At 41.1% G+C, this 15151-nt stretch overlaps 1 protein-coding gene across 10 annotated transcripts in view; it reads right to left on the bottom strand.

Annotated features, from left to right (window-relative positions):
• LOC109855072 (protein sprint) overlaps positions 1–15151 on the bottom strand; it is a 79760-nt gene that overhangs the window by 27337 nt on the left and 37272 nt on the right. Inside the window, exons 1-2 of one of the 10 annotated variants that reach the window (XM_020428893.1) lie at positions 6064–6361; positions 3566–3911 (exon numbers count right to left, since the gene is read on the bottom strand). The exons of 5 other annotated variants lie outside the window; for them this stretch is intronic. In XM_020428893.1, coding sequence (XP_020284482.1) covers positions 3566–3624 — 59 coding nt within the window. In that variant the 5' untranslated portion in view covers positions 3625–3911; positions 6064–6361. Of the gene's footprint in view, positions 1–3565; positions 3963–6063; positions 6362–12828; positions 13088–15151 lie in introns of those variants that run through there. 4 more of the 10 variants (XM_020428894.1, XM_020428896.1, XM_020428897.1 and 1 more) reach the window with 4 other exon arrangements.

The raw sequence follows: 15151 nt of genomic DNA, 5'->3' as shown, positions 1-15151 counted from the left end.
AAAATATTATTTTTATAAACAAAATACATTAACACTAGAACAAAAAATCCGAATTGAACGTACACCTATAGTTTTACCACATCCGTGAATTTGACGGACGTTTGAAGAAAATGTTTTGTTCGTTGGCAATTTTAATTTCTTTAACAATTAAACAATTAATTAACACAAAAAGCTTTCAGTCACAAGAATGTTTAATATTTCGCGTTTACCTTTTCTCTTGTTAAAATAAATAACTACTCAGAAAATTTCTAACTAATAGATAGCATTTCTGAAATATTCGTCATTTTGACGGCTTGTATCCAAATAATCGACATTACCTGTCCGAGCTAATAATACATGAGAGTAACAGACTGATTAATCAGTATATTATCATATATGTACATGTATATATTATAATAATACAGAGGGGAGTGACAGCTAATTATTCGGTATATTATCATATAAACGACGAGTGTGACAGACTCGACTCGATCATCCGGAATTCCGAGAGGACACAATTTTCCTCTTTTGCAAGCTGTGCTCTCGCCGCAACGCACAGAGAGAAAGAGATACACACACACACACACAAACCTGCGCGTCTCTGTGTTCGCGTCTTCACGTAAGTGTAGACGCACAGAAGCTTATAAACGTCTGCTGAAGTGCCACACAGCGGGTTACGCGTTTCGGAATAATTTAATTAGAACGAACGCACCAAGTGAAGTGCCAGGTCTTATCCCACGGGTTTAATAGCGAGCTCTCGCTACCGCTGCCCGCCCGAGGGAAAAGCTGTCTATGAGAAACGACCCGCGGTGAAAAACGCGGATCTCCGCGGAGAAATCACACAGTGAGAACAACGTCCGATAAATTAATTAATATCCAGCGTTTTTCAATGCATAACCGAGAGGACAGTTTCTCTTTTATACGATAACTCGTAAAAAAAGAATGTTTTTTCACAATAAACGCAGATATTGAGTTGTACGAAGTACCTTAAAGTTGGTTGTACGAAGTTCTCTGATTAGAAAGAGAGAGAGAGAGAGAGAGATAAATAATCATTAATGGCTTATGTTTTGAGTGTTGAAACGCGTTTCGGGCACGTCGCCAAATTTACGGTACCGTGTCCGATACGCAACGCGCGCGCACAAAAGGTCGCTTTAAAAGCGAAACTTTTAATTAAAAAGTAACCATTGACGCGTGCCAAGGGCAGCCTCGAGCAATTTAGGCTGCAATATAAAAGTTTTTCAGAATCCGTGAAAAACCCGTAGAAATCCCCGACGACGACATTTAAGGACCAATTCATACGGAGACTGTTAACTTTAAATTCGCAAATCCACTTCTCCTTGAGAAAAACTTTTCCCTAGTAACTCGCGACTCGATTTTTAACGAGACGAAAGCAAAAGAAACTGTGTAACGCTTTACCCTAATAAGATATTCTGTGTTTGCGGTTGAAATTAATATTTTGTTATTAATTAAGTTCGTTAAAAAACAAAACAAAAACAAATTTCTAGATTTTATTCTGCAATACAATTATAGGTAATTTTCTAGAGAATAATTTTGCAATAAAATCAAATTTGCGCGAGTGTGATATTACAATATATTGATACGTTATCGCGATGCGAACAACGTTAACAATAAAGCATCAATAATGTCTTCATGGGGAGGATGGCATTATTATAAATTTCCGCTAAGTCGATTGTAATATCCCTCACGACTAATTACCTTCGCCGAGATATTTTAAACCGATTGCCGGAGGACAATGACCTTCCGTTCGATCGATCGTATATAATAACATACACACAGTGCTCTCTTATGAATGGACATGACCCTTTGCCGCATGATTAAATCGCCGGAAGAGATTGTTTGAAAGAAAACTCGTGCACTCTCGACTGTGACTTGTTACAATAACAAATTTATTTCAATAAAATTCTGAAACTGTATATGTATTTTATTTAAAAATTATTGTATTTTATTTAAAAATTTTATTTCCCGCATCGATTTGATTGTTTCTATACTCTTTTATCTCGACGCAACGATAGAGAAAGAGAGACGCAAGATAAATCGCCGTTCCGTGACAAACGATCGAGTAATCAATTCGCAATTTGTCTGCGCATGTCACGTCTGTATCTAATTTTGTTTTTTTTTTTTTTCCTAAGCGAGGGCAACGGAAAACAACGACGTTACGAGCTCTCCTAATTACGTCTACGGGGTTGCAACACGGGGATCGTCGAATTGTGAGGGTTCTCTAACGAGGCGTCGTTACCGCTGCCGAATGTATATTCCGTTTGCGTTCACCGACTAATATGCAAAAACCCGGTCTCGTATAACACGAGTTTCTATCGCGCGGATGTTCAATTATTCCTAATCCCATTTTGTCTTAACTGCAAAAACGAGTATCGCGCGGATTATCACGCTCCAGTTCCGCTTTCAGGATCAAAAAGTATTGTAAGAAATTACATCCTCTACGTTTTAACGCTCGCTTCAAGGCGATAAACCTATTTAAAACGCAATTTTGTCGTCATTTTCTCGAGATAAGAGTTTTATTTAGTTTTTTTGTTTTTATAAACACGTCATCGCGTGTGTTTTCAAGTTCGAATTGCGTTCGGTCGAGTGTGCATCAAGGTGAATTTCGAGAGACATTGTAAATCTTTTCTCTGATCGCATACGTGCCGGCACCCCTTCCCGTGGGGGAGGGGAGGGGGAGGGATAGGCCGGACAAGGCCGCTAATGAAAGCGAAAGGAATTTATCGAGGATATAAATTGTCCCCTCCGTGGTCCACACGGGGATCGATCGGGAAGACTTCCGAGGCTCGATATCCCGTCGTTCCTCCGAGGAAGAGGAGAAAAAAGAGAGAAAAAAAAATGAATCGTGCCCTTTATTGGTTTTTCCTCCCTCCCAGTTCGCGGAGCGACAACCTCCTATGGTTTCGCGAGAACAGAGAGACGGGATACCGATACTTCGCTTTAATTAGGCGCCATAAAATCGTCCTAGGGGGGATTCGAGCAATGATGAATGTTCATAAATGTCGTTATATTACACACGTGGAAAAAAAGAATAAGAGAATTTATTTATCGAGAAATTCAAATCGGAAAATGTAAACGAGAAGAATAGTCCGAATTAATTCACGTGAATACGAGAAATCTCACGATTTCCGGAAGACGACGACGACGACGTCTCTCTCTTACGCGAAGCGGGAGATTTTCCCTCGGAGAATTTAATAATCTCAAAATAGAGAAAGAGAGAGAAAGGGCGACGGCGACTTCCATTCGACTCGCTCGTTTAAATATGCATCGGACGATTCTCGAATACTAAGCGTTCCTCTGCCCCGGAGAAGTCGAAGAAACCCGCTCCCGGAGAACTCGATTATGCCTGGGATTAATGGTCGAAATTAAATCCGCCGTCCAATTAGAGACTCTTGGTATCGTTAAGAGTTCTTATTAATTATGAGACATAATTATCGCGCGACGACGGTGCTGCGAATTACGCAGAGAGAGTGAAAATTCATGGGGGAAATATATTTCGCAGAAACCGAATCCGCTAAATATTCAAAGATTAAAAAAGAAAAAAGTGACGTAATGTTATGTATCTCACCTGATAATGTGCTGATTGGTGGATCGCAATAAGATCGTGGTGTACTTCGTGATGAGCATCCTTTCTTACGCGGTTTTACGCGGTAAAACGCGCGCACATATCTTCCGCGACATACGCGCGCGATCATCCACGCGCGATTCGGAGACACGCGCGCGTGAGAATCTTCGAGCGAAGAAGACGTTGACTTAGGCTCGTTTCGCGAAAATCAAGTAAAAGCGAAGTCGCGAAGAGCGAATGGCCGCAAGCTGCTGGATACCGCGGAAATTCTTTCGTCTAAATTTAGCGTTCAGCATACTGGGTGTTCGCGAAACTTACAGCGGCGTGTGAATTTCGCGCGATTTTATTGCTGAAAAAAAAATCAATAAAAAATCCTGACTGAAGGTTCGGAGGATTGTTTTTCGCGCGCGATGGAGATTAATTTCATAGTTTTTTTTTTTATACTTCGAACATTTATATTTCAATATTTCGTCACGCGTGTAAGAGGTGGTCACACGTAGTCGTGTGTTTTAGTCGATTTTCTTTTTCCCCGACGCGTAGACACACCGAGAAGAAGACGAATATAATAATTTACGCTTCCTCCTCGCGACGAAGAAGTCGATTCCGAGGAGCATCCGTCGTCTATTTATCCTTTCCGGTTTGCGTCACGCGGCTCATTATATTTAATCGCCCCATGTCCATCCTCACCGAGGCGAGACTACACTCCGCGCCTCTTGCCAAATCTCGCTTTCCGAGGAAAGTGACGATGTTCGAGGGAAACGCGCGAACTGTGAAGTTTCAATTTCTCTCTCTCTCTCTCTCTCTCTCTCTCTCTCTCTCTCTCTCTCTCTCTTTCTTTCTCTCGTGTTTGTTCAAAAGGACAAACTGAAGTCACGGAGAGATCGTAACCACCCGGCGATTGCGACAATTGAAGTTGTTGATCGCGATGAGGTCATCCTCGGAAACAACTGTGTCGTCCTTGGAGCGGAGCCGACTTTTATCGTTGATTTCAACAACTCGCGCGTCGTTGACTTCGATTAATCCCGCAACGGAATAAGAATGTTACAGCACGACGACGGAGAAGATTTCCGCGAAACAAGCTCTGCCATTTCGAACTCCGTGCGTTGTTCGCGCTATTGTAACACGCGACGCAAATGGTCGCTCGGCGCGAAACACCGGGGAGGAAGCGTAATGATGCGCGCGGTGCGCGAGGTACCGGTAGTGAAAGGATTGATGAAACTGTTTGCTCGCTTTAATTCGACGACGAGTATATTCTCCTTCGAATATATATATATACATATATATATATAATATATATATATATATATCGGCTAACCGGCTTCTCGGCTTCGCTGCGAATTGATTTCATGCTCGATCGCGCTGGACTCTGGGTCATCCGCGAGGCGTGTATAACTTTACGATCCGTGCTTTAAAAAGCGGAAGAAATGCGCACGCGCGATACTTTTATTCTCCGATAAAAAAAAAAGAAAAAACTCGCAAATCAGAAATCGATACGATTAATTAATTGTCACGATATTTTGTTCCTCAATCGATTCAAATGTCCATTTTGTTATCGGTTTTCAACCGCTCGCGCTCTCGGAGATCTCGCTCGAAGGCGTACGCACACGTTGCGTGCGAGTCGTAATGTACACACACTCGTCGTGCAATCTGCAAACATTCGCGCGCGCGATAGAAGATATGTCTCCGTGCCCTCAAAGAGAGATAGAGAGAGAGAGAGAAAGAGACGTTAGTGAGCAATCGTTCGGTCGCTGACGTAAACCCGCATTCTCGAACACTTCACTGTCAATTCGCAAACGACGCGCGATTGACTTACGACCGCGATCGAACGCTTTCTTTCAAGGACGCGCGAAAAAAATTCAGCTGTCGATTTTTATTTTTAATTTATTCCCGTTCCGGAATCCTTGAGACGAAACGCGAGACTCTCGAAACGCGAGATTTCGATTTGTGATTTTTTTGTCGGGTTTTTTTTTTATTGAAAAATTAATATTTGGAGCGCGTCCCTCTTACCCCCCCGAAACAAAATCGCACAAATCGACGAGAGACGCGCGCAGCAACACCTTCGCCTCCTGCACCGTCTCGACGATCGGAATTATTTATAGAAGCACGCGAGACGCAGACAAAGGCGCGTATCGTCGCGCTTTTAACGCTAACGAGACCGTCCCGGAGATACTTTTATCTCATAAATTTCACAATATATCGCATCTGCACGTTAATGTGAGAAAAATTAAAGGGACTGAGAACAAAAAATTAAAGACGAGTTGCAAATTCGAATTAAAGTTTCTTTTTTTCGATTTTGTTTGTTTAAATTAGATCGCCGCGCCGAAGAGCATCGATGAAGCGGAATCAAATTCGAAACGACACTGAATATAACAGTTGTCGGATGACTATCTATAGTCGGAAAATATAAACGAAAATTTAATTTTGCGAGTATTCGTTTAGTTTCGATAAATGGTGTGTCTGCACGAATTACTTTGTAAAAATAAAATATATATAGTCGTTACATCGCGCTGTGGTAATAAATCTCCGAGACGCGCGAGAATTTAAAACTTTACACGCACGATAAACCATGTGACGAAATTACGTTTTTCATCACACGCGATAAACAAATCTCTCCAAACTGCACGTTTGCACGTGCGATATTTGTATGTTTTTTTCTTTGTTTTTTCCTACAATTTTATAGCAACAGATAGAATTTCAACGCGAAAAATTCAACACTTTCGAGCAAAGAAAACGCAATTTCGCGAAATGGGACGCGAAACAAAGAGATTCGAACGAGTCTCGCCTTGCTGGCGGACGCGAATCAACTAACTCGCAAGCCGGTTGTTAAACACTATAGTCGCGTCTGCAGTCCCGGGACTTTAGCAGCGTGGCTACAGTCCGTGGTGAATATCGTGAGTGCAATGCGTTGGGAGTGTGTGTTGGAGACGGCAACACACTCGCAACCAACAGGACACGACGAGTATCGCGCGATGTGTGCGAGTGTACGTCTGTATGTGTGTGTGTGTGTGTGTGTGTGTGTATATACTCTTTGCAACACTCCGAAATCACGTAGGCGCAAAATCTGCGCGCCTACAGTTCGATCTCGATGTTCGTCGGCCTGATATCGAGAAAGAAACTAGCGCTAGAAATCAATATCATCTACTTGCTCTGAAAAAAAAAATAACACGACGTACAGCGCGCAAATATAATATTTAATTACATTCTAATTAAGGCGCGCTTTTATCGCGCTTAATAAACTGTTGCACTCTCTCTCGCATACTAATGTGCATCCGTGAAAATGGAAATGCGCAGGAAATCGGCACTGCCGTTAATCGCCAGCGGCGGCGGCGGCGGCGGCGGCGGAATGCGAGCCACACTTTGGCTCGGGATTATTGTACAGCCGCGGATTTCCGGTTGAATGAGTTGGATCTCGTTGCGTTTTCAGCAGCAACAGCCGGAGAAACAGAGAGGTGCACGCGCGCGACCGACCGCCCGTTCCGCGCATCAATCCCGGGCTTTGTATAATGACGCGTGCGGGCGGGGGCGAGCATTAGCGTATAATCGTTAACGGACCGATAACGACGCGCTGTGTAATTCGTGAGGATTAATCATGCCACTCTGTGCGCCACTCGCTTACGCTCCACCGCCGAGTGTTTAATCGCGGTCATTCACGAAATGAAGTTGATGGGAGGGGGGGCAAATTGGGTGCGCTCGAGAGGAAGAGAACGAGAATCCCGGTCTCTCTCGATAGAATGAAATTGTATCATCGGGAGTGAAAGAGAGAGAGAGAGAGAGAGAACAAAATAATACGTAGAAATTTAAAAATCTCAAAAACTGCTCAATTTTGAGTCACCGCGAATTTTTCTCCGCACACACACGGACCGCGAACGAAGTTCAACGAAAGTCAAATCGATATTTTACGTCGAATTGACGTTTCCATAAAGCACGCCCATGTATGTGTTCTGTGTATGATTATACGGGGGTATGACTCAGAAGCAGGTTGAAATCAGGTATCGGAGGTGTATTTTTTTAGACGTAATCGTTCTTCTTTTTTTCTTGCGCGCGTCTGCTTTAACATATCGCGTCCGCGCTCCTTTCGGAAGAAGATTGTTGTTGTTATTATCAAGTCTTGAAAATGTGTCCTTCGCGCGTATATATGGAAGCTGCAATTTACAAGAAACGCGTTTAAAGAAAACGAAGATAAACGTATTTAAAGAGGAGAAATTTAATGTGTTGCATCGCGATTGTGTATAATTTTCTTTAGCGGGTTTTTTGTGAAAGCGACAAATGTGTGTGCGATTTTTCTTCAATTATTCGAAGCTTGTCAATACTTACAAACTGTCGAGATAGAGAGCACGTTTATTCAGAAAACCGAGTGAGGATTTGTTCCTAATTGGATTTCCTCTTCGCGCGGAGAGAAAAGAGTACTCTCCCTTATCACTCCGAAAGAAGATGCCCAGACGATTGCGAAAGCGCAAGTTCGATGCCTCGGTGCTGCTTTTATCAACGTCTCGTCGGCGGGAGAGACTGAAAAACCCCAAACTTGACTTACATCACGACGAGAAAGAAGCTAATATGTTTTTTTTTTTTTTTTTTTGTCTTGTTTTGCTCTCGCGCGCGGAAAGTTTTAATACGACGACAAAACCACCCCGGGAGCGAGGGATAAATTCGTGGTTGATGCGAGGCTGCGGATCTAATTGCTTTCTCGGGACGATTAACGAACAAAGAAGAGGAGCGCGTGTAGTGGCTATTTGTGGAAGCCCGGCCGTGTGGTCGAGAGAGCGACCTTCATTCTTCTCAGCTGGTCGATGGAAGCCGCGAAACAGCTCCCGGTTTCTTCTCACGAAGAAGGCTACGCCCTTCTTCGTCATATCTTCTTCTCGTCGCGGGCACCCGAGACTCTCGTATTCTTCCTACGTCGGATTTTTCTTACCCGATCCTGTTTCTCGCGCGGCATCGCCATTCACGGCGAGAAGAACGAGGATCGTTCACGAATGGCGCGCGTGTTATCTTCGTGTTTTATCTCGAATCGCCAATTTTATATATATATATATCTTGTTTTTTTATTATACTTATAGCACAGCACAGACGCGCGCTACGCGCACGCTATTATTGTTTTTTATTTTCAAACGTATTGCGTCAGTGAACACAACCTGTCACCGCGATGACAGCTAGTATTTACGCGTCTTAAAAATCATATGATACACATACGAGAGATGTCAGAAATAACGTATGAAAATCGCACTCAAAAAATAGTGAGAAAAAGGAGTGGAAAAACAACACGTGACTAAGGTCACGTGACTTTATTTTACTCACGTGTCTTTAAAAACGTGACAAAAGTAAAGTCACGTGACTTTACTTAGTCACATGTTGTTCTTCTTTTCTTTCCTGTCATGTGACTTTACTTTAATCACGTTTTAAAAGACACGTGACTAAAATACGGTCACGTGTTGTTTTTTGTTACGTTTTTAAAGACACGTTTGAGTGCGACTTTGTTGCGCGTGAACTTGGCGCAAGGCACTACCGTTGAGATTAAAGTGGCAACAATCAATGTCAAGAGAATCGATTGTGATTATTTATAGACGCTTTTTCTGATAAGATTTGTAATTAACACAACGGCTAGAATATTTTATATGTATCTTTTACAATATATTTTTTATAAAATTGGTTAAAATTGTAAATGCGTTAATTATTACGCGCGAGGCAATCGGTTTTTTCGGATCGCGGCCAGAGTCTCGTTGCGGAAATTGCTTTTATTGCTTAATCCAGATAAATCCTCCCTCGCGTGGCGACTTTATAAGACCTCTCCTTGTTCTATATTTCGCAACAAGAAACTAATAGAAACACCATAGCGAGAGATGCGCGGCGCACATCACCTCGCGAGCTCATCATTACTTACATAAATGAGTTCTTTGAGGATCTTTAGGTCGCGAGATCGCGAATCGCGATGCGGAACCGTTCCGCAAAGAGAACAGCTCAAGCTGACCGATTGAGAGAAGTCAAGCTGACGATCCGTCGAGCCGCGTGTCTGCCTTGACTCGTCACGCGAGGAACGCAACTCTCTCTTTCTATCTATCTCTCTCTTTCTCTCTCTCGTTGGAAAATTTTCCTACTAATAACGAAACTTTCTTCGCGCACGTATTTTTAATTTAAAAAAAATATATAATTTACATTTATATAATTTGCATCAAGTACTTGACAATTTTTAATTATTTTAACGACAATTAAAAAAAATGAAAAACCTTTACACAAAACTTTGGTTTGAATTTTATCGCGAATTGCTAATCACTCAAAGTGCGCACGGATAAAAGACCGCTCGGAACGAATAACTTCTCTTCGGACGAGGAGATCGAGCGAAGTGAACGGGTGATTAATTTTACGAGCGGCGCGAATGGAAGCCGTCGTCGAGAGCGGCCGGACCCACAAAGAAGCGGCTCATTCAAATGATACTAATAGAGTCGACGACGACATCGTGTCGCCCGCTAAACTACCACGGTCGTCTCGGCCACGATTTGATGAAGTTCTCACCGAGAACTTGCGAAAGAAGCAAATTGTTTGCTCTGTTGATGTATATATTATACAAGAGAGTGAGAAAATGTACAAAACTCTTGTGCTTTTTTAAAGTAAAATAACGAGAATAGAAGATCCAGATCTTGATCTTTATTCGCTTTGAACTTTCGAACAAAGAGGAGATGAAATAATAAAAGCGAAGAAATACACCAAGGAGAAGTAATTCCGCGAGTGGAGAGTTACACGTCGAGTAACAACCGCGCCGATCATGTTGCAACATTAAGAGCTTTCCGAGCGAGAGAGTGAGAGAGAGAGAGAGAGAGAGAGATCGAGAGAGAGACAGAGAGAGACAACTAAATAATCCCGAGTAAAGTAAAATATATATCGCGTCTAACCCTCTCTGAAGGAGAAAAGTGTCTCTTCTTCAGACAGAACTACTGGCAGAAGTGCGGTAAAGACGTTATACCGTGTGATCCTTACGTACGTTCGCGCGCTCCGCTTACTCTCGTCTCTTCATCCTCCTGAGAAAGTCACGAGTGTGCGCGCGAGCTGTGTACACACTTATCTCTCGCGATTCGCGAGGATTATCCCGTGACATGATATACAATCACCATAAATCGACCCGCGCTAAATCGCACTCCGAGTTTTCCTTTTCCGCAAGATTCATGGTGACTTCAGCTTCACCTCCTTCGTATCCGATAATCCTTTCGCGGCTCCTTAAAGATTCGCTCGCGCGCCTCCGCCGCGACGATCGCGACGATTTTTCGCGGGAATGAGGTGTCGCTTTAAATGTGGAAAGAAAAAAAATGTTTTCTTCTCTCCCGAAATTTATAACCCGCACCCCTTCTTCTGCGAAGACAAAGGCACGGGAGTGTTATTTAATACCAGAGAGTAATTTTTTCTTCTTGCACCGAACACTGACGCGTAAAAGCAAACATTGGGGTCTTTTGATTATAAAAACAAAAAAATAAAAACCAATGATATAAGCGATAATTAATACGAATTACGCGAGTTATTGACTCGCAATAAGCGTGGTGTAAGAATAATCCAAATAATTGAGTTTAAGAATGCTTCAGGTTTTTTTTATATCTTTGGTTCGAAGAGATTTGGGGAGAGAAGTGTCAAGAGCGGCAAAAAAAAAAAAAATCGGCGGGTACGCACAGACTTCGGGAAAATCGTTATCTCTTTCATTTTTCACTTCATAACGCACCGACAATGATTCCGCAGTCACCCTCCATTGTCGGCGGTTGAACGCCCGCAAAGCTCCCTTCGCACTCGAAGACAGTTTTTTTGTGTGTCCCCGTAATGCTTTTCTTTCCCGAGAGTTGATTAAAATCTCACCCCGGTCCATGCAAAGCGAAGCGCGAATATATATTTACACAATATGTTAAAAGCAAGCAACAATGCGTTTTAGTTTTGTAACAAAAAATAACGTACCAATTCTAAAATTACAAGTAATAATTTTATGAATAATAAAACACTAATTGTGTTATTACAATGAACTGAAATGATAAAATTAATTAATTCCTATATCTCCAAAGATATAAAAAGAAAAACGCAAACCGCGGTGAATGTGCACTCGATGTGTATCTGCATACGTGTATACGTCGCGAAATACGAGCTCTTGTGTGGGCAGGAATGTAAATGAAAATTTGCAAGTGCGCATGCATATGTAGAAGCGTTACGTCACATACACACACGCATACACACACAAACACACACAGAATATATCGACTCATGACCAACAGTTGAATTTTGTTCGGTTTATCCGGAAAATACTCGAATCCACTTTTATCAGTTTGTTCAACAAAAATAAAACGATACTATAATAAAACAATAATATATTAATAATATATTATCGTTTTATTACAATATATAAATTGAAATGTGATAAAATTGATTTCTATCTTCAAAAACATGAAATCGCAAAGAGATGTGAAAATGCATTTTATGAAAATATTCGTTAAAATGTAGCATATTGATTTTTCGAACAAAACATTGTAGATATTGTTTTTCTACAATATATTTATTTTATTTGTTTATCTCACCGATATTAGTATGAATATTTATATATCGGAATACTGAATACATCACTTTGCGACTGCGCAACAGTGAACGCGTAATGTAATACATTCAATGTTTTCGAAAGATAAATTTCATCTTTGCATGCATGTACGCGGAATGTAATAACACGCATTCAATATTAAATTCTCGTGTGCAATCGACGATAAAATAAAAAAAAAAAAAAAAAAAGAAGATAGACGAGAGGATGAAGATCTTTTAGATCTCCGGCGATCGCGCTTCTCCCTCTCGGTTATAGTGTAATCACGTGATTATCAGTTAGCTGCTCGTTAATCATTACCGCGAGATGGAAATCGTGAAATTATCACTTTTCGCGTTGCCCCATTCGTAAATTATAACCGTCCGGTGATTTTAATCGCGGATATCGCGTAGCCGTTGTTAATCTTTTCGCATTTTTGCCGTTTTTCTCTGTTTCTTTTTTCTTTCTCCCGACGAAAAAAAACAGCCGATTTTCACACTCTCGCGATTACACGCACGAGACGAGTTATATGGAAAAATTACTCTTAACGTCAGCTTAATGACAGAGCGAGTAATTTTAACACACAGAAAATAAATATCTGTAATATTTAATGTGTCGCCCGTTTTCTCAACATCGACAGATAATAATTCAATTCTTGCGTGACGTCTTTATGTAATCATCAAACCAAATCGATGGATATCGCGAGACACGTTCGAGCGCTAAAACTCGGGCTCACCTTTCTCGTTTCTCGTTCACTAATCCGATGATCACATCGCAGAAAACCAGCATGACGTAACACGCGAATTTCGTTTTTCCACTGCAATTATGTAATTGTGCAAATCGTCACAAATCGGTATCATTACACATAACGAACTTCCGCACATGAATCAATTGTAGTAAAAAAAAAACTATCGAGATATAGTTTTTGCGATAAAATACTTATCTCGATCGCTTCCGTACCTCTTTCCGTACGAGAATTTCACTACGCGAATTAATTTTAATCGCGAAGACCACTAAGAATTATCATCGTACGCGATCGCGATGGACATCGTCCGACGGTGGACGTCGCCGTGGATGAAGTGCATCATTCGAGAGCAGCGACCGAGAGTCCAGTCGCAATCTAACATTAGACAGAGACGGAAATAGATCATAATTCGCAAATCATGGTAGGGGAGCGACCTCGAAGGAAAAAGACGAAAAACCGAAAGCAAATCGAAAAGCAAGCGACGAGCACTTGGATCAATGCCAAAAACATACGGGCGTAAATGGAAAATGTACCCAATATGCGTCTGTTGCATAGTCAAGTGTTGATTTTGTATTTTTGTTACTTTTTTTTTTTTTTTTTATATATGTACAAGGCGGTCTGTGAAACTGCGCTTTTACGACCACGAGAGGGAAAGTAAAAAAGCTGTAGGAGCGGATTCCTTCCAGTTCACAGATCATATCCTGCTTTTGAATCCCCCGTCTGCTGTACCGTTCGCCCCTTTTTCACTTTTTCCACATTTCTCTCCTTTTCTTTCACTCTTTCTCTCTTTATTCACATCATGTGGTCGTCTTTTTCCCACTTTACCGTCGTAACCCCGTAATGTCATTCCGTGCTCACTCTTGCATTTCGCTGACTTCGGTCGCTTATAATATAATTCTCTGATTTACAGCTAAAACTCTTATCTGACGTATTCCTCACTCGCGGTGTCGCGAAATTGTCGATATTTCGGAACAATTTTTTTGCAACGAAGAGATTCTCTTCGAGACTGTTGATTAAAAAATCAGATATATATATATATATATTTTTTTTTTTTCGAATGTATATACACACACAAGACGACCATTCACATTAAAACGACCGATAATTGCAAAAGTTGAGGATATGTAAAAAAAAAAACATTCTTTGTACAAACGATATTTAATACGACGGGAGACGTCGTGTGATTGTTTCGATCGACATGACCTTACAATGAAATAACTTATCGTTGAACTTGTCTTGAAAGCGGCTATTATTATTCTAATAGATCAAAAGTACAGCGATCTATTTAAGAAAATTAGATCTGATCCTGAAATTGTTTTAATACTTCTCTACCTGTCTACAAAAAATCGTTTCCATCATAAGATGTCCTCTTCTGTATTAAATATTTTGTATATAAAGAATTTTTTTTATATATTCTCCTGTCCACTTGCAAGTATTGTACATCGGTTTATAAATCATCCCATGTATGTATATATAAAATGTACAAAAGCAATCTCTATTCGTACATCGCAATCAATTCCGAGCGACATCACTGTAATTTAACTCGTAGCGCGTGTTTTGCGAAAATGCCACAATCGCGACGGAAATGGCGATTTCGCCCAGGGGACGAAGGTTTGCGCGTTGCCGCCGCAATCACTTCGGGTTCCGTCAGAATCCCCTTCGCAAAGGGCTGTACGCTCGAAATGCAATCGGCTGGTCAGTTGCAGGCGCATCGGTGCGTTCACGTCGCAGTGACGTACTCAAACGAATGCTAATTCGCACAACGAGACCAGCATATAAGTTTCATACATACATACATACATACATACATACATACAACATACATACACACACACACACACACACAGAATAAGCGATTACTTTTGAAACGAGAGTTTAAAAAAGTCGTCAACAATGTTTTTTTTGATTCGCACACGTCGTTGCGATAATGGTTTCTTTTTATTTAATAAAAATCGAGATGTTTCGAGCCTTATTTCGTGGCAAATTAAACATGAAACAAGAACCTGTGAGGAAGCAACGTGTCGTTCATTTTGACTGTAGAGCAAATGACTTCATCATCCGTACTGATCTGTTTCAGTCTGCGAACAGTCGACCCTGTAATTTGTACAGGGCACTTCGCGAAATCGACCGCACCTGCGACCGTGATTGAAAAAGATCGTTCTAGGCGTTAAAAGGAAGTGCGACATCAGCTTCTTTTACAATCCATTTTTATCTCTTCAAAACGTTTTTTTTTTTTTTTTTTTTTTTTTTTTTTTTTTTTTTTCACTTTTTTTGATATTTTTTTTTGTGTATATATTTTCTATTCTAAAGTTTT

The sequence above is a fragment of the Pseudomyrmex gracilis genome, unplaced genomic scaffold, assembly GCF_002006095.1.
Source record: "Pseudomyrmex gracilis isolate BER0280 unplaced genomic scaffold, ASM200609v1 scaffold_80, whole genome shotgun sequence".
Lineage (NCBI taxonomy): Eukaryota > Metazoa > Arthropoda > Insecta > Hymenoptera > Formicidae > Pseudomyrmex > Pseudomyrmex gracilis.
The sequence above is the reverse complement of the archived record's forward strand: the minus strand, read 5'-3'. Positions and strand labels throughout refer to the sequence as shown.